The sequence below is a fragment of the Crocuta crocuta genome, unplaced genomic scaffold (assembly GCF_008692635.1).
Source record: "Crocuta crocuta isolate KB4526 unplaced genomic scaffold, BGI_CrCroc_1.0 scaffold3, whole genome shotgun sequence".
Lineage (NCBI taxonomy): Eukaryota > Metazoa > Chordata > Mammalia > Carnivora > Hyaenidae > Crocuta > Crocuta crocuta.
The window spans coordinates 17,175,467-17,199,150 of record NW_027529934.1 but is presented as its reverse complement, the minus strand read 5'-3'; the positions used below and the strand labels follow the sequence as shown (position 1 = coordinate 17,199,150).

Here is a 23,684-nt window from a genome sequence, read left to right as displayed (position 1 = left end):
TCCGTTTCCTTTTTTCTGCTAGAAAGTGAATTCCTCAAAATCAGGGAGCCTGTCTCCTTCATATTTTTTAAGCTTGTGCTTGTGGTCAGTGCTTAGAAAATATTTGAATGAGGGTGCCTGGGTGGCTTAGTCGGTTAAGCGTCCGACTTTCGCTTAGGTCATGATCTCGCGGTTCGTGGGTTCGTGCCCCGCGTCGGGCTCTGTGCTGACTGCCAGCTCAGAGCCTGGAGCCTGTTTCGGAGTCTGTGACTCCCTCTCTCTCTGACCCTCCCCTGCTCACGCTCTCTCTCTCTCTCCTAGAAATAAATAAAAAAAAATATTTAAAAAAAAAAAAGAAAAAATATTTGAATGAATCAGTAATTGATTAATTGATGTTTGCTTCATTTTACTTGTGCCTGTTGTTAACTTCTGTCTCAAATAATTGCTTTTGGAAAATGGACACGGTAGGCATAAATAAATAAGATATAAGTGTACTAGTATGGGCTTTATATATCTGATTTCTTAAATCAGCAGTTTCTCAGTACATGAAGAAGACATTATATAATAATAGCTACTGTTTATTGAGAGTATACTATATGCTAACTAGGTACTAAGAGCTTTCCTTCAAATTGGCCTTTCTTGTGTCATTGCATATGTTTTTCCTTGTTTGGAAGATATTTTCATCAGAACTCTGCTTGCTTCCTTTTTCTCCTCATTTAGGTCTCATCTCAAGGTTTAAGTGTTATCTCTTCAGATAGTCTTCCTTGACAACTTCTAGCTAAAGTAGGCCCTTTTCTTCTTAGTTTTTTTCTGGAAGTCTTCCCTTTTACACCGAGGCAGTGTTAGTTTTTCTGCCATTTTGTTCTAATGGTACCTTGAACACACCATTCTAATAATTCTAAAAATACCTTATTATAAATATGGTCTTTTTAAAATCATTTCTCTCACCTTCCAGAGTGTGAGTTCCTAAGGGGCAGATGGTATTTTATTCTCTTTTGAGTTCCCATTGCTTAGTATGTGGCAAGTGTTAAGTAAATATTTGTGTAATGAATAGAAATCTCTTTGAAATGTTAGATTCAGTGAAGAACAACATATTTTTGTTTTTAAAATCTGTTAATGGGTGTTAGACTAAGTGATACAAGGGTGAATAAGTGTTCACAACAGACTTACCATAGCAGGCTTCAGACCGCTCCCTTTAGAAAAGCCTGTTTGCAAGATGAGCCCTTGGCTCTTACTGGAAAACAGATTTTAAGAGGGTTCCCACCATTCCCTAACTGAGCAGAGTGCCTCACTGTGCCTACACTGTATGTACGTACAATATGGTTTCATGCTGAACACCTAACTTTCCTCGTGGATTGTGGAATTTTGGTACATGCAGGCAGAGGATACTTATGTGATCAGCCCCAATAAAAACCTCTTTAATGAGTTTTCCTGGTAGACAACATTCACATGTGTTGTCACACCTCGTTGCTGGAGGAGTGAAGTGCGTCCTTTGTGACTTCATGGGGAGAGGGTCCTGGGAAATTTGCACCTGGTTTCCTCCAGACTTCACCTAATGTCCAGTGTGCCTTCTTCCTTTGCTGGTTTTGCTTTGTATCCACAATAATAAGTCAGAAGTATAAATACTATATGCTGAGTCCTGTGAGTCCTCCTAGTGAATCACTGAACCCAGGGGTAATCTTGAAAACCTCTAACATAATAAGATGGATAAATCTTTTGTACTTCTAATTATGGGAGAGGTGGTAGATAATAAACAAAAAATATCTAGAACTATTAATGCCATTTAGATATTTAAAATTGGCTGATTGGTCTGGTTAGCTACTTTAGATTGAATATTCTGGCAAAATATTTTCTGAGGAGGTAGCATTTAAACTGAAATCTGAGTAATAAGAAGAAACCAGCCATTGGGAGATAGGAAAGAACATTTCTGAAGAGGAAACAGTGCAGAAGAAGGTGAAAGTGTGCCTGATGTGTTTGAAGAATAGATCGGAGGGCAGATGACTGAAGGGGAGAGGGCAAGGAAACAATACAGACATGGGCAGGTAGCCAAGGGACATCTTGTAAGTTCCTGTAAGCCACAGTGAGGTTTTTTTTTTTTGAAGACTCTGAAGTGTTTTAAGTTGGGCAGAAGAGATAAAGGTTTAATTCAGCTTTAGTAGCTGTATCTGTGGAGAGAAAAGTTCGGGGGAGTAGAGGTGGAAACAGGGAGACCATTGGGAGACTCTTACAATAATGTGGGCCAAAATGTTGGGAATGAGGATTGTCACGTGGAGAGGGAGAAAAGTAGAGAGATTTGAGATAGGTTTTGGAGGTGGAGTGAACAGGGATGGGTAATTCAATGTAGGCATTGAGGGAAAAAGAATAACTTGTAGATTTCATTTTGAACTACATAGATAGAACTGTCATTTATGAAAATGGGGAAGGGGAGGGAACCTCAAAAATACAGGTAGGTGAAGAATATTAAGAGTTTTGTTTTGAAATCTTAGATATCCAATTGGAAATGTCACATAGGCAGCTGATATATAGGTTCTGAAAATAGTGCATTTTTTTTTTTTTTTATTAATCAAACATGTGTTGAGTGCTTACCAGTGGCCAAGTACTTTGATAGGGTGAGGAATGCCATGAGGACTAGGACACAGTCCCTTATTTAAGCAAGTAAGTTAGTTTAGAAAGGAAGGCAGGCAAGTATTCAGGCCATTACAGAGAGATGTGTTATCATAGGGCCGTGTAGAGAAGGCTTAGGAGATCCACCAAAATGACACTGATACTTTAAAATTTTGAGTTTTTCTAAAAAAAATCCATTATTTTCCCATTACCTTCACAATTAAACATTTACTGCCACTGTTGAATTTCAAAGATTAACCCGAGTCTCTTTTGGCAGTTTCTGCCTTTTTCTCCCATTGTGTTTTGTACTTGGCCATGTCTTCATCAGTTACTAGCTTTCCCTTAGGAGGAGAATATAAAAAATCCAAATGCAGAGATGAACCTGATTTCACTGTTACTTCCTTGACTGCCTGATTTCATGTGGCTGCTTTGACTGGGTCTTGTGGACATTTCCTCCTCTTTTCTCGTTTACTTGTGAGTATTTCCCCGTTCAGAGTTACACTGCTGGTTGAAGCCAGTCATCTCCTGCATGTGTTGTGTACCACAGGGTGGTGGCTGTTAGGGAGCTCCCTTTCCACCCTTCAGTGAAATTTTGAGCTATTCTGATGGGTTCTTGCTTCTTTCTTCTCTTGCCTCTCTTTGTTTCTAATTTTCTCCAACCCTTGCTTAGTTTTGCCTAAGCAAGGCTGATTGGCTGCTTAAAAAGTCATTCTTTGGGGGCACCTAGGTGGCTCAGTTGGTTAAGCGTCCAACTTCAGCTCAGGTCTTGATCTCATGGTTTGTGGGTTCAAGCCCTGTGTCAGACTCTGCTGACAGCTAGCTCTGACCCTGGAGCCTACTTCAGATTCTGTGTCTCCTTCTCTGTCTGACACTCCCCTGCTCACGCTGTCTCTTCCTCTTTCTCTCAGAAATAGATAAAAAACATTTAAAAAGTCATTCTTTGAATAAAAAGTTTTAAAATAATCTTTCAATATAATTATTTACATATGTTCCTTCTTATAATCTGCCAGATACTAATTTTTCTTTATCACCCCTAAGTTAATTTTGAAAAGTCATTGATAATGCATTCAAATAGACACTGCCCAACTTTTTATTATAAGACCATATGAATCTCTTCAAACACATCAAATTGTATATATTAAATATCCACAGCTTTTCATATGTCAGTCATACTTCAATTAAAAACAAAGGATATGAGCAGAGAATTAAAATGCATTTCCNGCAAACCATGAGAGACTCTTGAATGCTGACAAAAACTGAGAACTGATGGATGTAGAGGGGAGGGGGGATGGGCATGGAGGAGGGCACCTGTGGGGATGAGCACTGGGTGTTATGTGGAAACTAATTTGACAATAAACTATTTGTAAAAAAAATAAAATAAAATAAAATGCATTTCCAAAGCCCTGAAAACACAAAATGTAAATAAATTTGTAAGTAAATTCTAAGTCATTAATATCCCAGAAAAATGTAAAATGAAACATATATACACAAAAGGATATACAAACCTAATGATTAAGAAAACAGTTTGTTTAATGTTGTTAAGAGCCTTAGCCTCTTTTTTCCCTCAAATGTAAGCGAACTTCTTTCCATTCTGATAGTCTGTACAAATTTGTGAGTCTTAAAAAACAATGAAAAAAAAGTAACGGGTATTAGCTGTCCTGATTCTCTTGAGTATGGTTGACAGATTTCAGTGATGAGTGATACATTTTTATCAATCACATATGCTTAGCAACCATAGGGTTTATTAACTAGAAACCTGTTAATTAGAGTCCGAGTTGACAGTGATGATGGTTTAGTCGGAAAGAAATCATGCAATTTGTGGTTTCTTTCACCTTGGATCTTCTCTCTATGATAAATCACCTTGCTTTTGACAGGGGGACATGTTATCACATTTCAGAAATTAAGGATGATCTTTTGTTTAATGGTTTACATTTGTTTATCAGCTTCCATACAGAACAAGTATTTCCTGACTCTGTCATGTGAGAAATGAGAGATTACAATATATTCAAGGTCATACAAATGTGTCTATAGTTTTTGACTGCTCAAAATGGCATTGTTTATTACTAAGTAATCAAAATAAATCACTTTTATAGTATTCCATGTTGACAGGTACCATTATACAGACCTGTATTCCTACAGGCCTTGCCAAATTAGTAAGTTTTTTTTTTCTCCTTCCTAATTGTTTAGAAGAGAGTTTACAGTAACCTTTGGTTCCCTGTATCTTTTATAGCAAACAGTACTTATTACAAAAGAATATTAAGGAAAACCTTTGAAAACCTGCAATAGTCACATTTTATCTATGGTTATCAGTTTTTTTTAAAAATGTTTGTTTATTTTTGAGAGAGACAGAGTACAGGCCAGGGAAGGGCAGAGAGAGAGAGGGAGATACAGACTCTAAAGCAGGCTTCAGGCTCTGAGCTGTCAGCACAGAGCCCGATGTAGGGCTTGAACTCACAAACTGGGAGATCATGACCTGGGTGCTTAACTGATTGAGCCACCCAGGTGTCCCTATCAGTTTTTTATTTTATGAGTAATCCTTCAGATGATCTTTAGAGGAAAGGAAAAATGAGATTTTGTGCTAATTTGCCCCTAATTTTGTCANCTTCTTCTCCCCGTTGTTCCTCCGTCAAGTTCCTCCTAATCCTCCTATACATGCAAACATATGATATTTGTCCTTCTCTGCCTGACTTAAATGGATCAAGAAGATGTGGTTTATCTATACCCTGTCATTTATTTTTAACTCTATTGAAAAAATCAGGCTCTGGTATACACACACACACACACACACACACACACACAAATATACATATAAATAAATATGTATATATTTTTTCCTTTTATGATGTCTGCTGATAGTAGTTCTGAAATTTTTCTCTTATGATTAGGACGAAAAACAAAATATTTTTTTTCAAAGTGGGGAGTGGTCAAAGTTAAGAGAAAGAGCCCATAAATTATTTTGATTGAAGTATCATATATATTGTTTGATCTAAAAATTTACATTTATTGTCTCATTTTGGTGTTGCACAGTTCTCTCTGCATGTTAGAAATCAATGGATAATAAAATATAAGGCTGGAATGCTTTTTTAGTTACTTTGAAGTGCTGGATCGGAAACTGAGGACTCTATAAGAATAAAAATAAAGAAAATGGTACCTAACATTTTAGTACTACTGGGTGATAGGCACCACATTTGGTATCACAGATGCATTTTCATTTAATTTTACAACACTTGGTGATTAATATTGTTACTTTCATTTCACTGACGTTTAAGGAAAGTAGTAGTCCTGTGGTGTAGGAGTCTGATGACATGTGGAATACTCCGTATGGTCCTGCTTTCTGAAGGAGGATGGTGACTGTGGGGAAACTGAAATTGAGGGGGAGAATGTTCATGGAAAGGATTGAAGTTAGGCATATTAGAGGAGTCTCTAACCAAATTTTACTCCCTAAGTTTAGCAGAGTCTGAGAGACCTCTTCTAAAGTGAACTTTCTATCTTAACATCTTTAAGCTTTTCCAAAGCCCCATAGTCAAATTACGGGATGTACTTCTGGTCAGTCACTATCTCTTATCCAAACCTGGGCAATTTCATGTTTTTTTAGGGAATTGGCCTGATCCCTCATCCTTCTCTTTCCAGTGTTTTCTTTCCCAAATACCTTAAGTGTTGAACATGTTCTAAAAATAAAGCAGTATCAAAGAAATATTTACATTTCTTCCATAGTTAACTGTGTGCTAAAGGCTACTATATAAAGACAAGACATACTCCCAGCCCTGACAGAGCTTGGATTTTGAGAAAGGGAAAGAGTTGTGTAAAACATGAAAGTTATAGGTATTAAATGCATAATAATAAAACATGCATGTTTCCTTGGAAGTCTTATAGATACTATTGTAGGAGTCTGTGTAGGAGCCAAAAAGGAAGAACTAGCCAATTTTCTGGGGAATAGAACTTGATAAAGGAAGTATAATGCTTGAAATGACTGTGTTGTTATTTTTTAGCTATATTATACTCTCTTACCTTCCCATATCTCATGAACTTGGATAAAGAAAAATCGACATTTACTGTCACCATTTCCCACTCATTTATTCTTCAAAACCTGTTTTCTGGCTTCTACCCCAGTATTATATATCATAGGAGTTTATGTTTGTTGAATGAAAACAGCTTTTCATAGCTAACATGCCTGCCTTTTGTTAGAGACTGTAATATATGTGTGTTTTGCATAGTAATTTGCTTAATTGCTTTAACTACAATATAAGATAGATGCTATTCTTATTCCCATTTTGCAAACAGGTAGCAGAAGCTCAGAGAGGTTAAATAACCAGGAACACAGTAAATAGTGGAACTGGGTTTCACATCCAGGCACTTTGGCTCCACGATCCACTATGGTGACTGAATGGACCTGGTTCCCTGTCCTCATGTCTGTACATAGATGCGCACGTACGGAAGGTCACAAATTTTCAAGACATACAGTGTTTTTAGTTGTAATGGATTTTCCTTTCTCGCATCTTCTCCTCTCCAATTATCAATTGGGGAAACTTCTAACACTCTTTGACCAAGTACTAATCTAGGCACTGGGAATATAGAAATAAAAGTTAGTTCCCACTGCCAAGAAACTTAAAGTCTAATAGGGGACGATGGAGAGCAAAATAGAGATTGTAATATGGTGTGATAATTGCCATGATAGAATACGCTCAGTGGAGTAGCGCTTAGCCCATCCAGAAAAGGGTAATCCTAACCTGAATTTTGATGGAAAAGTAAGATTTAGCACAGGAAGATAGGAATCTCAGCCTTCTATCATTCTCTCCANCCCGCCGTGAAGAATGGGATACAGTTGCTTTTTCAAAACCTTCAGAGTCTTCCTTTTCCATATCCACATTGTTCTGTTGTTCCTTTTCTTCTTTGTCATGTTCTATTTGCTAACTTCCTCACTGTTTCTTACTGCACTTTGGTCTCCAGTGTCTTTTTCATTCATATTATTTTTCTTAGTTTATTTCTTCCATTCTGCCTAGAAACTCTGTTGTATCTAATGTAGTAAGAACTTTGTTTCTTTAGCCTCCTTTCTTCCTGTCTAGCAGGCCGTTAAGTATTAAATTACCTATGGTGAGTAGTTTCTACAGCAAGGAAGATAGCTATGGCTCACTTTTGAGGTCACTGGGATATTAATTTCATTCTTATTCTTCCTGAATTTTCCATTCTTGGCTCTGGCTTCCAGCATTTACTAGATGTTGGTCCTTTGCATAGGCTGGTATCTGCTAAATGCCAAGCATAGTCTCCCATGAAAACATGGTAAGAAAAACTATAGAGGTAGGAAGTACTTGACTCTGGATTCAAACTGAGGTTAAATTCTGGAGTCATCTATTAGGTCACTTTGAGCAAGTTACTTAACCTCTCTGTACCTCAATTTTCTTATTTTCAAAGTGGGAAAATTAGTCATGACTATCTTACTAGTTTATTTAGGGGATACTATGAGTTAATGCTTTTAAAAGTAAAAAATAGTGCCTGGGGTATAGATCTAAAAGGCAGGCATTCAATAAAAACCTAGGATTCCTGTTTTCTTTGGGTAAGTCCTATTTTTCACCCAAGTATTTGGGCCCTGCATTGCTGTGGTTTCTCCCTTTATTGTTCACCAGAGATCTAGTTTTACTTCGGTGTGCCCATTTTTTTTTCCTCTTCTTTTTGTTGTTCTCCTCTGCTAATCTAGGTGTTTACAGTTCTTATTTCCTTTCTGTGGTAGAAAATTACTTGGAAGATTGTCAGGGAGATAATATCTTGTTATCAGTGATGATTTTAGGGCTTAGTTGGGGTTTATAACAATGAAATAGGTTTTTGTTTTCTATAGCAACAGGGATTATTTAAAAGATGAAAGTCCTTCCCCCATGCTAATTATAGTTACATGTACTTATTGTAAAAGATAAGAATATTACAGAAATATGAAACTTAAAAAGTGAGAGGTACCTGGGTGGCTCAGTCAGTTAAGCATCCGGCTCTTGGTTTTGGCTCAGGTCATGATCTCACGGTTTGTGAGTACAAGACCCGCATTGGGCTTCGTAGTGACAGTGGGGATTCTCTTTCTCTGCCCCACCCCTGTTCATGCTTACTCTCTCTCTCTCAAAATAAATAAATAAACTTAAAAAAAAAAAGAAACTTAAAAGTGAAAGATGCATTCCCTAAATATTTATTGAATGCCTACTATGTATTAAGATACTGGTAGGTTCTAAAACACAGTTGCTCTTAATAGTTTGGTATAGGTGCCTAGGTGCTTGGTTCAGTGTCTGACTCGATTTCAGCTGAGGTCATGAACACAGCATTGTGAGATTGAGCCCAGTGTTGGGCTTCGTGCTGAGTGTGGAGCCTGCTTAAGATTCTCTCTCTTTCTTCCCATCTGTCCCTTTCCCTCACTAGCACACACTCTCTAAAATTTAAAAAAAAAATTGGTATATAATCGTAACAGCTGTTTTTAAAGGTCTTTGTAATTGTGTAAGTAATGCTACCTACAGAAATAAAACCATACTTAAAAATTACTTTATTCTTGCTTTTTATCACAAAGTAATGTATTTTAGATGGTTTTGATATTAGCATATAAAGATTTAGTCAGTTCTTTTAAACTATTGGATAGTATTCTTTGAAAGGGTTTACCATAACTTAATGAACTTCTATTAAAGAATTCCTGATAGTTTTTACTTATTATTACAAGCAGTGATACAATAAAATCTTTTACATATATCTCTTTGGCATATATGTTCCTGGAAGAATAAATTTTTAGAAGTGTAGTTGCTGAATCAAATGGTATATTAATTTAGAATCTTAATACATTTTAAAAGATTGCTCTTATTTAAACATCAGCTTTCTTGCTTGCTTCCCCATATTTTTATCAACAGTATGTATTATTCTTTATTTTCTCTGCTCTTTTTCTGCTTCATTGTTTTAATTTGAATAAAAAAATAATTGAGATAAGGCTTTCCTTTAATGTCTTTATTGGCTGGTTATATTTTATACAACCGTACTATGTTTATGTCCTTGGACCAATTTTCTGTTGGATTTTTTAGTTTATTGAGTATTAAGACCATTTGTCATATGTTGAAAAAGTTTTTTTTAATGTTTATTTATTTTTGAGAGAGAGAGAGAGTGCGCGAGTGAGAGCACGTGCACTCAAGGGAGAGAGGGGAAGAGGGAAGGAGGACAGAGGATCCAAAGCAGGCTTCAGGGTTTGGACTGACCTCAGAGTGTCTGATGCAGGGCTTGAACTCATGAACCATGAGATCATGACTTGAGCTGAAGTCCGATGCTTAACTGACTGAGCCACCCAGGTGCCCTGGAAGTTTTTATTTTAATGTACTCTATACCTTACTTCATATAAGGTTTTAATTTATAGGTAGTCAGATTTCTTACTCTTTCTTATGGCATCTCAATTTTGTTTATTCCTTTCCCAATGTGGATAAGAAGAATCAGATTTTCTGTGTCAGTAGTACTTTCAGACTTTTATTATAATCAAGATTAATGATTTGTGTCCTGTCTTCTTTTTCCTTTTCTTTGTGTTCTTAGATTTTAGTCTCCAATTTAGAATGTACAACTCATCATATACTTTGGAACCTTGTTGTATTATTATTTACTGTGGAGCAGAATAGAGTATAAGGTGGGACCATCCTGGAGCCTGCTTAATTGAAATCCAACTTCTGTTATAAGTACTCATGTTATACTTGATACCAGTTTATGAGAAGAGTGATCAGCAGTTCCTGTTTGCCTAACTTTGACCTTTTTTCCATTGTAACTTTAAAAAGTTTTTTCTTAAAGTTTATTTATTTTTGAGAGAGGGAGAAAGAGCACGAGGAGGGAAGGGGCGGGGGGACAGAATCCGAAGCAGCTCCAGGCTCTGAGCTGTCAGCACAGAGCCCGATTAGGGTCTCGAACTCACAGACTGTGAGATCATGACCTGGGCTGAAGTCAGATGTTTAACCAACTGAGTTACCCAGGTGCCCCTCCAGTGTAACTTTTAATAGTGTCCCTCTTTACTACTTCAGTTTAGATGAAAAATTGTAAGGATTATAAGGGATAGTTGTTTACCTGGGATAGTGCTTTAGGATATTTTAATCTTAAGGCTTCATTTGTTGCTGTTTACATTATTCCTGCAATACTTCATTTGTTTTAGCTTTTTAAAAATTTCTCATTTCTGTTATTTTCATGAACTTGTTGCATAGTTCACAGAATTGCTTATATGAGGTATTTACCTTCTTGACCTTCATTCTAGTATCTGAATAATGTTCACATTTTGAATAAAGTATCCTAAAGAAGTTGAAGCATTGGTCTGTGTGTGTGCACATGTTTTGATTATATTTTCCTAAACATGTGATAAAATCTTTTTGTGTGAGTATGACCAAATCTTTTAACTTGGCCAAATATACCTTCCTTTATTGTATTGTTTTTTGGTATTAATTCTATCCACTGACATGAATTCGTTTATACTTGGATCATTGACTTTGTGGTATGCTAAGTAATACTGTTCTGAACACAGATCACTGGGGGATTCACGTAATGCCAACTTCTGTTGAACTGTTAACAACATTGATAAAACACTGGTCCTTGCAAAGAGCCAGACAGATTTTTATCTAGCTTATTTTATCATTCAGATAATACTTTTGCAGAATTTTCTTATATAGCACTGTGTCAAAGTCCTTATTCTAATGAGATAAATTGTGCTCATTACATTTCCTTTCTCTACGAGCTCTGTTAACCACTTAAGAGATTTATAGAGCTTACAGTTACTAATTTTCATCACTGATTATAAGGTGGAATTCAACCCATCTTACTCTTTCTAAAACTATTACTTGACATATTGGGGTATTTTATAAAGTTGCCATTTTAAAAAGCCAAACATTTTAGTATTTCCCTTAGTCAGAAGTATTTGTACTTATGGGGGAGCCTGGGTGGCTCAGTCAGTTGAGCATCTGACTCTTGATTTCAGCTCAGGTTGTGATCCCAGGGTTGTGGGATCGAGCCCCATGTAGGGTCTTGGGATTCTCTCTGTCTCCCCCCCTCTGCCCTCCTCCCCTGCTCCTGGTCTCTTCTTCTCTCCCTCTTTCCACTTCTCTCTCTCTCTCTCTCTCTCTCTCTCTCTCAGCAAGAAAATTGTACTTATGAATATACCTTTAAACTGTTAAAGTTTTAAATATTTCTAGTTGTGTGTCTGTACCATAATACATATATATTTCAGTGTTACACATTGATAGTTCTCAGTGTTATCTGGTCAGGTATGCCAATTTCTCTTGCACTGTTAACAACATTGATAAAACACTGGTCCTTGTAAAGAGCCAGACAGATTTTTGAATAAAGAGTCAGGTATATATATATATTCATTTCATTTCAGTGTCTGTTTGTATCAATAATAAAATATTAACACTTGAGAATATTAATCTAGGGAGTAGTGTATCACATAGGAATTTCTAAATTTTACTCGCTTGGGGTGCCTGGGTGGCTCAGTTGGTTAATTATCCGACTTCGGCTCAGGTCATGGTCTCATGGTTCATGAGTTCGAGCTCCATATTGGGCTCTGTGCTGACAGCTCAGAGCCTGGAGCCTGTTTGGGATTCTGTGTCTCCTTCTGTCTTTGCCCCTCCCCCGCTCATGCTCTGTCTCTCTCAAAAATAAATAAACATTAAAAAGTTTATAAAATTTTACTCTCTTTGGATAAAGTTATTTATATGTATGTATTTTCAATATCATACTATGTAAACTGAATAGGAATTTTTATAAAAACACTTATGCTTTGTGATTATATTTACCTAGGCACTAAAGATAATTATATTAATGAAGTTTTTACTGGTTTTTTTTGCAATGTGCATAATAATATAAGCAAAAGTATTATTTGTTTTATTAGACACACAGTCATGTTGTTTGTTTTACAGTATATAAATATCAAATAAATAATACAATGTTGGTCATCTTTGTTTTTGTGTTTCTTCTACAGAGAGTGATAATGAACTCTCAAGTGGAACCGGTGATGTGTCTAAAGATTGTCCTGAGAAGATCCTTTATTCTTGGGGAGAATTGCTAGGAAGATGGTAAAATTTTATTTTTCTTATTGAAAATTTTACATTTACCTAGTTGATGTTAATTTGTCTTATTGAAATCTGTAGGTTTATCTTAATATTAATATATTAATGTACTTTAAAAACATGAAAATTAAAATATAATTCATAGATACTCTATGTTTGGCTGAATCTTCCACCCAATATGGCCTTATGTAACTTACTTTTGGAAGATATATTCGCCTTATTATTTTCATTCTGGCATAATATTGCTCAGAGTAGTCAACTGTGTGCTTTATTGCTAAAACATGTAAATATCTGTTGTTAAAGCACTGTATTTCCTTTCTCTCCTAAGTCCATTACCATGAAAAGAGGCTGTAGTGCTTAGAGTTACTCATTTCATCACTGATTATAATCTGTTAACTAAGCCCGTTTTATTCTTTCTGGCTAAAACTGTTACTTTATATTTTAGAGCCTTTTATCTGCAACTACAAAAAAGGGCACTTTATTTATGTTTATTACACATACTCTGTTTATATTTATTACATTAAGTATTTTAAATAGGTAATCATGACTATCAGTTGTTAGTAAAATTAATCTTGCCCACAAAAAGATTCTGCCATACCAGTATACAGAAACTGCGATTTATTATTGAGTATGCATATCAGATTGCATGCATGCAGGTAGTCCAGGAGAAACTACTAAGTCTGGGAAAATTTTCATTCATTTTATACAGTAAAGCAGAAGAAGGAAGAATTAAAACTTTATCTTTTTTTTTTTAAATGTTTGTTTATTTTTGAGAGAGAGAAAGAACAAGAATGCACGGTAGAGGAGCAGAGAGGGAGAGAGGGGCTGAGGATCTGAAGCAGGCTCTGTGCTGATAGCAGAGAGTCATATGTGGGGCTCAAACTTGAACTATGGGATCATGACCTGATCTGAAGTTGGACGATTAATCAACTGAGCCACCCGTGCCCCTGTAAAACCTTACCTTTTGATAAAGATAATCTTTATCAAATCTCCTGTATGCTTCCTGAGGGATTCCTGATTTAGGAGATACATATTTATTGTTCTGAGGGTTGGAAAGCTTATGACTTCTCACTATAAAATCTGGAGACTAGGTTTATCAACTTCCTGACCAAAAAGTTGAAACTATTATGTTTTTAAGGAGATGCGCTAAGAGTTAGGGAGGGCTAGCTGTCTCCCCTTAATCAAACAAAGAAAATTAATCTTACTTATCTTGTACATACAAATATAAAATGAACACATCTCAGAGAGTTTGATTCCTTAATTAATGGGTCCAGTTAGATATTACAGCCAATCAAAATGAGAATGCAGTTTAGAGATTTATAATCTCTTCCTGATGATTCATTTGCATTGCCATGAGCAGGAATTATTTTCATAGCTATGAAAAAAACCTCATGCATTGTTAGTTTTCTACACATTATATTATGTTGAGAGTTGTAAATTTGCCTTGTCAAAGACAAATAGGAGCACACACCTCTGTCATATCAGATAATTCCCAGAAGCTGCAGCATTCCATACAAAAGGTGTTCAGTAGTCTCATTAACCCATTTCAGAAACTTCACAATTTTTCCCTATATTGTATCCAAAAGTTAATTGGTTTTACTGATTTCATTTAGTGTTATTTGTGGCAGTTGTTAAAGGTGATAAGGAAGACTTTATTCAGGAGGGTGAGCTATCATGACAGATATAGGGATTCCTGAAATGAGGTCTTGCAGTAGGGGATAGACTGGGCTCAATTGCAAATATGGAAAGGAAAGGTGCAAATTTATAGCTAAGGAGAGGGTGGAGGTTAGCAAATGGAAAATTACCGAGAGGAAACATCAGGGATAAAGAGATTCCTGGCTAAGTGGACTTAACAGGATTCTTGCTAAAGGTGGATCAGGATGATCAGACATCACCTGCATATGGTGGAAGATGAGGAACTCAAGTAGAAATCAAGAGTGATCAGATACTGAGAATCAGAGATCCTGGCTAAACTGACTTACGAGGATTCTTGCTGAAATTGGACAATGCACAGATGAGCATTGATGCCTAAAAAGTCAGGACCTATTTGAGAAGAGACTTCAGGTGAGCCTAAATAGAGTTTGGTCAAAAAGAGAATCTTTGGGACCATGTGGCTGGCTCCATCAGTGGAATGTGCTAGTCTTGGTCTCAGGGTTGTGAATTCGAGCCCCGTGTTGGGTGTAGAGATTACTTAAAAGTAAAAACTTTAAAAGAGAGAGAGGGAATCTGTGTCATTAGTTAATAGAATTTCGTAGGGGAAGTAGGTGTTGGAAGTGGGGAAGGGGTGCTGATCAGAGCAAGAAGATGGTTAGTCAGAGTCCAGTCTGGAAAACAGAAGCCATGCCAGCCTTTTCAGACAGAAGGGTATTAATGCAAGTGACTGGTTTCTAGTGTGTTAGGATGCTGAAAGACAGAAAGAAGACATTGAAGTAACCCAAGTAGTAGGAAGCAACTGTACCCTCCAGGGCCAGAGAAATAAAATGGAAGAAGTATTGTTACCAGAATCTGGGAATTCAGTGGAGGTCTCCTGAGGAGTTGGTGCAGACACCTCTGAGGAAAGCTGTGCAACTGGTAGCTTGGGCTTTTGAGGATGCTCCGAGCAGCTAGGGTTTCGAAGGAACCGTGAGGTGAGGGGTCATTTGGTTAGTTCTTTGCTTAGAAGAGCTACCCAGACCTCTGAGCTGGTTGGGAGGAACCCTTTGTGACTGGCGCTAGTATTTCCTAGAGGGCCTGGCAGGTATTAGTAATTCTCAGAAGTTGTGATATAGCTACTACTGACAGTGCAATCCTAATTTTCTTATACCTTTCGATTGCATGTCACTGTTATTTGTTGGCAGAACCTATCTTGGAAACTAAGTGAGTTTTACAAGGTTGTAGGATACAAGGTAAATATGCAAAAATCAATCTTATTTGTGTATACTAGCATTGAAAAATTGGAAATAGAAATTTAAAAACCTACAAAAGCACTAGAAAAAATCATGAAACATTTAGGTAGAAATTGAACAAACTGTTACTAGATCTATACTTTGAAAAACTAGAAAACAGTAATGAAAGACCTCAATAAATGGAATAATACACCATGTTCATAGAATGAAAGTCTAAATATGGTTAAGATGTCCATTCTTCCCATACTGATCTTTGGGATCAATGTAATTTCAATCAAAATCCTAGTGGAATTTTTTTGGTAGCAACTGAAAAGCTGATTTAAAATTTGTATAGAAAAGCAAAGTAACTAGAATAGCCAAAGCAATTTTAAAAATGAAGAACCAACTTGGGAGACTCATACTACCTGATTTCAGGGATTACCTGATTTCAGGGATTGCTATCAAGCTACAGTAATCAAGACATTACTGATTAAAGGATAGACATATAGATCAAAGGTGCAGAACAGAGAGTTCAGAAATAGAGCGACACAGTCTAAATAGACATTTCTCCAAAAATATATACAAATGTCCAGTCAGCACATGAAAAGATGCTTAACATCATTAGCCATCAGGGAAATGCAAATCAAAACCACAGTGAGATACCACTTTACATCTACTGGGATAATTAAAAAAAAGACAATAGCAAGTGTTGTCTAGGGTATGGAGAAATTGAAATCCTCAAAAGGTTAAATATAGAAATATGATACGGCCTAATAATCCCACTTGTAGTTATGTACAAGAAATGAATATGTACAATAGAAATGAAAGCATATGTCTACACAAACATTTGTACACAAATGTTTATGGTATCATTGTTCACAGTAACTAAAAAGTGGAACCAGTCCAAATGTCTACCAAGTGATGAATGGATAAGTAAATGTGGTGTATACATACAATGGAATATATTCAGCAATAAAAATAAAGTACTGGTACCTCTACAACAGACATGACCCTTAAAAACATGATGTTGTGTGAGAAAAGCAAATCAAAAAGGACTGATTGTATGATTTTATTTATATGAAATATCCAGAATAGGCAAATCTATTAGAGACAGAAAATAGATTAGTGCTTGTCTAGAGCTGGAGTGGCGATTTAACAAAGTGGGGAGTGATTGCTAAGAAGTACAGGGTTTCTTTTTAGGGTAATGAAAATTTTCTAAAATTAATTTTGATAATGGCCACACAACTGTGAATATATTAAAACCACTGAATTAAGTACTTCAAGTGGATAAATTTTATGGTATGTGAATTCTATCTGAATCTAACTGTATACAAAAGAAATACACACATACATGGTCTATCGATTTTTAACAGAAGTATAGTTGAAATTCAATGGAGAAAGGATAGTCTTTTCAGCAAATAATGCTTAGTAATTGGATATCTAGTTGCAAAAAATAAAAACAATAAAAAAGAAACTTGAAGCACACCTTTCCCCATAGAGAAAATTAAATCAAATGGATCATAGGCCTAAATGTAAGCTAAAATTATAAAAGCTATAGAAAAAAAAAAACATAGGAAATCTTTGTGACCTTTGAGTAGGCAGAGATTTCTTAGATATGACACTAAGGAATGATCCATGAAAGAAAAAGCTGATAAATTTGACTTCGTTAAAACTGGGAGCTTTTGTTCTTCAAATGACATTCAAAAGAATGAAAAGTTACACACTGAGAGAAAAATCGGTGCAAAACTCATCTGATAAAAGACTTATATCCAGAATATAAAAACAAAGAAATTCCCAAAACTTAATACTTAAAAAAAAAAAAAAGCCCATTTAAAAATAAACAAAAGATCTGAATAGATACTTCACCAAAGAAGATATTTTGGGGGCACCTGAGTGGCTCAGTTGGTTTAAAGCTTTGACTCTTGATTTTGGCTCAGGTCATGATCTCATGGTTCATGAGTTCAAGCCCCATGTTGGGCTTCACACATTTGATGTGGAGCATGCTTGGGATTCTTTCCCTCTCCTCTCTCTTTGTTCCTCCCCTGCTTGTGTTCTCTCTCTCTCTTTCAAAATAAATAAATAGACTTAAAGATATTTTGGATTACAAATAAGCCTATGAAAAGATGTGAAACAACATTAGTCATTAGGGAAATACCAGTTAAATCCACAATGAGATATTATTCTACTACTATACACATACTCTAATGGCTAAAATAAAAAAGCCGAACAACAATAAAACACTAATACCAAGAGGTGGCAAGGATATAGAGCAACTACTGTTCTTATGTTTGCCTGGAGGAAATGCAAAATGATGCAGTTGTCTTGGAAAGTTTGGCATTTTCTTGTAAAGTTCAACACATACTTCTTAAATTACCCAGCAATTCCAATTCCATTCCTGTGTATTTGCTCAACTCAAATGAAAACCTGTATCCAAATGTTTACCACATCTTTGTTCATTGTTGTCCCAAACTGGAAACAATCCAAATGCTCTCCAACCTCGATCAACTAACTGGTACAGTGGAATCAACTAACTGGTTAATGGAATACTCCTGAGCAATTGAAAGAGTGAGCTAGCTACAGCAGGATGCAAGAGCAGGATGGATCTCAAATGCATCATATTAAGTGAAATAGGTCAGATTCCAATGGCTGAATACTAGTTTCATTTATATAAGATTCTAGAAAAGCCAAAACTTTCATGATAGAAAATGTGTCAGCATGATAAAGACAGAGAGGGAGGCAAACCATAAGAGACTCTTAAATACAGAAAATAAACTGAGAGTTGCTGGAGGGGAGGTGGGTAGGGGATGGTCTAAATGGGTGATGGGCATGAAGGAGGGCACATGTTGGGATGAGCACTGGGTGTTATATGTAAGTGATGAATCACTGGGTTCTACTCTGGAAACCAATACTACACTGCATGTTAACTAACTTGAATTTGAGGAAAGAAAGAGAGAGAGAGAGAGAGAGAGAGAAAGAAAGAAAAAGAAAGAAAGAAAAAGAAAGAAAGAAAAAGAAAGAAAGAAAGAAAAGAAAAGAAAAGAAAAGAAAAGAAGAAAAGAAAAGAAAGAAAATGTATTCGTAGCTGCCAAGTATTGATCATGTTGAGTGGCACTGACTACAAGAGAGCATAGGGGAGGTTTTGAATGCTCCTATATTTTGGTTATAGTGATGACCACACAGCTATATGAATTTGTCAAAACTCACAAAACTGTGATGAATTTTACAGTGCGTAAATTGTGCCTTATATGGCAGAAGAAGAAAACAACAGCACAAGAAACCAAAAACCCTGAGTATTAGTCCTGAGTATTTTAGTCGAAGTACAAAATGCTACTACTATTACCTCANAAGACTTATATCCAGAATATAAAAACAAAGAAATTCCCAAAACTTAATACTTAAAAAAAAAAAAAAGCCCATTTAAAAATAAACAAAAGATCTGAATAGATACTTCACCAAAGAAGATATTTTGGGGGCACCTGAGTGGCTCAGTTGGTTTAAAGCTTTGACTCTTGATTTTGGCTCAGGTCATGATCTCATGGTTCATGAGTTCAAGCCCCATGTTGGGCTTCACACATTTGATGTGGAGCATGCTTGGGATTCTTTCCCTCTCCTCTCTCTTTGTTCCTCCCCTGCTTGTGTTCTCTCTCTCTCTTTCAAAATAAATAAATAGACTTAAAGATATTTTGGATTACAAATAAGCCTATGAAAAGATGTGAAACAACATTAGTCATTAGGGAAATACCAGTTAAATCCACAATGAGATATTATTCTACTACTATACACATACTCTAATGGCTAAAATAAAAAAGCCGAACAACAATAAAACACTAATACCAAGAGGTGGCAAGGATATAGAGCAACTACTGTTCTTATGTTTGCCTGGAGGAAATGCAAAATGATGCAGTTGTCTTGGAAAGTTTGGCATTTTCTTGTAAAGTTCAACACATACTTCTTAAATTACCCAGCAATTCCAATTCCATTCCTGTGTATTTGCTCAACTCAAATGAAAACCTGTATCCAAATGTTTACCACATCTTTGTTCATTGTTGTCCCAAACTGGAAACAATCCAAATGCTCTCCAACCTCGATCAACTAACTGGTACAGTGGAATCAACTAACTGGTTAATGGAATACTCCTGAGCAATTGAAAGAGTGAGCTAGCTACAGCAGGATGCAAGAGCAGGATGGATCTCAAATGCATCATATTAAGTGAAATAGGTCAGATTCCAATGGCTGAATACTAGTTTCATTTATATAAGATTCTAGAAAAGCCAAAACTTTCATGATAGAAAATGTGTCAGCATGATAAAGACAGAGAGGGAGGCAAACCATAAGAGACTCTTAAATACAGAAAATAAACTGAGAGTTGCTGGAGGGGAGGTGGGTAGGGGATGGTCTAAATGGGTGATGGGCATGAAGGAGGGCACATGTTGGGATGAGCACTGGGTGTTATATGTAAGTGATGAATCACTGGGTTCTACTCTGGAAACCAATACTACACTGCATGTTAACTAACTTGAATTTGAGGAAAGAAAGAGAGAGAGAGAGAGAGAGAGAGAAAGAAAGAAAAAGAAAGAAAGAAAAAGAAAGAAAGAAAAAGAAAGAAAGAAAGAAAAGAAAAGAAAAGAAAAGAAAAGAAGAAAAGAAAAGAAAGAAAATGTATTCGTAGCTGCCAAGTATTGATCATGTTGAGTGGCACTGACTACAAGAGAGCATAGGGGAGGTTTTGAATGCTCCTATATTTTGGTTATAGTGATGACCACACAGCTATATGAATTTGTCAAAACTCACAAAACTGTGATGAATTTTACAGTGCGTAAATTGTGCCTTATATGGCAGAAGAAGAAAACAACAGCACAAGAAACCAAAAACCCTGAGTATTAGTCCTGAGTATTTTAGTCGAAGTACAAAATGCTACTACTATTACCTCAGAAAAACAAAAAATGGAAAAAAGAGCCAGATGCTTGTTTCATGTTGTGCAGTACACAGAACACATCAGAACAAATAATAAATATGAAGAAAGGAAGGAAATAGGGAAAAAAGGGGAAAAGATGGGAATGAAATTTATGGCTTATGTGTAGAGTAGCTCTCTAAGGTGCATGCTTTTCATAGGTCAGTGCCTTCATAATCCCTTCTATTCACATTACTCTCTCTTTGATTTGTAGTATTCATTGTAGGAATCACTGTCTTCAACTAATTTTTCTGTTGTAACTGTTCTAAGTTATGTCAAATGCACATGACCTCCTTGTCATATAGGTCCCTATCATCATGCCTAGAATATAGTAGGTGCTCAACGAATACTTACTGAATGTATTTTATAAATGAAATATTCCTGACTTACAGATTTCTGTCCCTTCAAGTCTATAAATTTTATGCGGCTATGTTTTGGTCCTTGGTTATTTTTTTTATATGTAATTTTTAAATAATTGTAAATTGATACATTTCCTGTTACATTATAAGTAGATTCATTTTCCTTAGGACAGTTACTTGACCACTTTATGTCTTGATCATGTCATGTTATGGTGAGGTGTTTTGACTTAAACATTTTAAAAGCATCATTCTGGCTTTGAAGTGAAAAATAAATTATAAGAATGCAAAGATAGAAGCAGGCCGAATAGTTAGAAGACTATTGTAAATAATCCAGAAGAGAGATGACGATGTCTTATGCCAAGCTGATAGGAAAAGGGGATATGTGGTGGGGTGTGTCTACAGAATAACAGCTGACTTAAGTCTACTTACCATGTGCCAGAGGTTATCACAGCAACCCTCAGAGGTAGGGACTATTATTATCTTTATTTTAGAGATGAGAAACTGAGGTGCAGCTATGTTAGGAAGCTAGTATAAAAGTACCCTGCAGATAATGGCAGTGAGTGGGTAACTTGCTCAAGATCCCATAGCCAATAAGTAATTTGCCTGTGATCATGCAGCAAGTAAATGACTGAGTCAGTATTTGACTCTAGACAGTCTGGCTCAAGAGCCAAAACTTTTTAAACCAAGTGGACAGGTGCCATGTCTGTAAGGTGGGTAGGGTACTAGGTTAGTTTTTATAGGAACATGTAGAAGTTTTAAAGAGAGAATAAATTAGCAAAATTGATGCCCTTGTCAGCCTTCTAGTAGGAGTTTTGTTTTTGTTTTTTTAAAGATTTTTTTCTTGTTTTTGAGAGAGAGTGTAATTGGGGAAGGGGCAGAGACAGAGGGGGACAGAGAATCTGAAGCAGGCTCTGCACTGACAGAAGTGAGCCCAGTGTGGGGCTTGAACTCATGAGCCATGAACTCATGACCTGAGCCAAAGTCGAATGCTTAACTGACTGAGGCACCCAGGTGCCCTAGTGCTAGTATGAGTTTAAAGAGAGACCATGAGAATGGCAGGAACCAAATTATTTCGATGACTAAATACCAAATTGAGATCTTTGCTCTATTTGTAAAATACAAGATTTATAACTTGGGTGGAAAGTACATTTATGAAGGAAGCATCTCCCAAGGCTCGATGAGATACATAAATAAAGACACAGTTCATACCTTTGAGGTTCATCATCAAGAATGATGGGAATGTATACTAATAACAGACCATTTCAACAAACTGATAGCCTGAGATTGTTTCACATTTCTTGACCACCTTGTTATTTTTTTTAAATAAAATGACAAGTCACTTAATGATTTCAGCCAATTGAAAAAAAATCATTTAGTGTCTCTTAGGAACTGTACTAGACACTGCTGACTTAAAGATGAATAGGAGATAATTCCTACTCCCAAGGAATTTGCCTTCTTGTGGAGACATACATAGTAAAGCCTCATGTGCCCACCATCCAATTTCAGTGGTTATTGACATAGTGAAGGTAATCCTGAACAAATATTTGTTTTTTATTTAGGAAGAAACTGTAAACAGAGGAACTGCTTGGGAGGTAATTGCATGGGTTGATGAGATCCTACCAAACTCATCGGCCTTATAGGGCAAGGAGGTTCCAAATGGAGAAAGATTTCTTAGGTAGAATCGACAGAGTTTCTCAGCTATAATCCAGTGTAATTTTTTTTTAGAAATAAAATATAATTTGTCTAAGTTATATTTTGAGTATTGGACTTCAAGAAATTCATAGAAAGAATCTAAGGAAATTATTTTAAACAACTAAGATAACTATTTTAAAAAATTCTTTATTTATTAAAGAGAAAGTTTTTTGTTGTTGTTGTCTTTTTTTTTTTTTTGGTAATTGTTTCAGGAGTAGAATTTAGTGCATAATTACTTGCATAAAATAGCTAGTGCTCATCTCAACAAATGCCCTCCTTAATGCCCATCACCCATTTAGCCCATTTCCCCACCCAGCACCCCTCCAGTAACCCTCAGTTCTCAGTTTGTTTTCTGTATTTAAGAGTCTCTTATGGTTTGTCTCCGTATCTATTTTTATCTTATTTTTCCTTCCCTTCCCTCATGTTTATCTATTTTATATCTTAAATTCCACTTATGAGTGAAGTCATATGATATTTGTTTTTCTCTGACTTATTTTGCTTAGCATAATACACTCCAGTTCCATCCAGGTTGTCGCAAATGGCAAGATTCATTCTTTTTGATTGTCAATTGTCGAGTAATATTCCATTGTATGTATATACCACATCCTCTTTATCCATTCATGAGTAAATGGACATTTGGGCTCTTCCCATACATTGGCTGTTGTTGATAGTGCTGCTATAAACATTGAGGCACATGTACCCCTTCGAAACAGCACACCTATATCCTTGGATAAATACCTAGAAATGCAGTTTCTGGGTCATAGGGTAGCTCTATTTTTAATTTTTTGAGGAACCTCCATACCGTTTTCCAGAATGGCTGTACCAGTTTGCATTCCCACCAGCAGTGCAAAAGGGTTCCTCTTTTCTCTGCATCCCTGCCAATATCTGTTGTTTCCTGAGTTGTTAATTTTAGCCATTCTGACAGTTGTGAGGTGGTATCTCATTGTGGTTTTGACTTTATCCCCAATGACGAGTGATGTTGAGCATCTTTTTATTGGTTTGTTAGCTATAAGATAACTAATTTTTTGACCTTTACAGAATGAGCTGCATCTTCTATAGTTCAAATATTTTAATTTTATTTGGCTCCTATTTGAGTTGTGTCGTGACAGTTCATATGAATCGTGTAAAATTTGCCTAAATGAGAGAAGTTTATATCTATTTTAGAGGGATTGATAAAAAATCTTTAATTGCTCTT

General features: G+C 36.1%; 1 protein-coding gene across 2 annotated transcripts in view; it reads left to right on the top strand.

The window, feature by feature from the left end:
* RABGAP1L (RAB GTPase activating protein 1 like) overlaps positions 1–23,684 on the top strand; it is a 674,356-nt gene that overhangs the window by 119,949 nt on the left and 530,723 nt on the right. For both annotated transcript variants that reach the window (XM_077763327.1, XM_077763328.1), the window contains exon 11: positions 12,536–12,629. In XM_077763327.1, the coding sequence (XP_077619453.1) occupies positions 12,536–12,629 (94 nt within the window). The remainder of the gene's footprint in view (positions 1–12,535; positions 12,630–23,684) is intronic.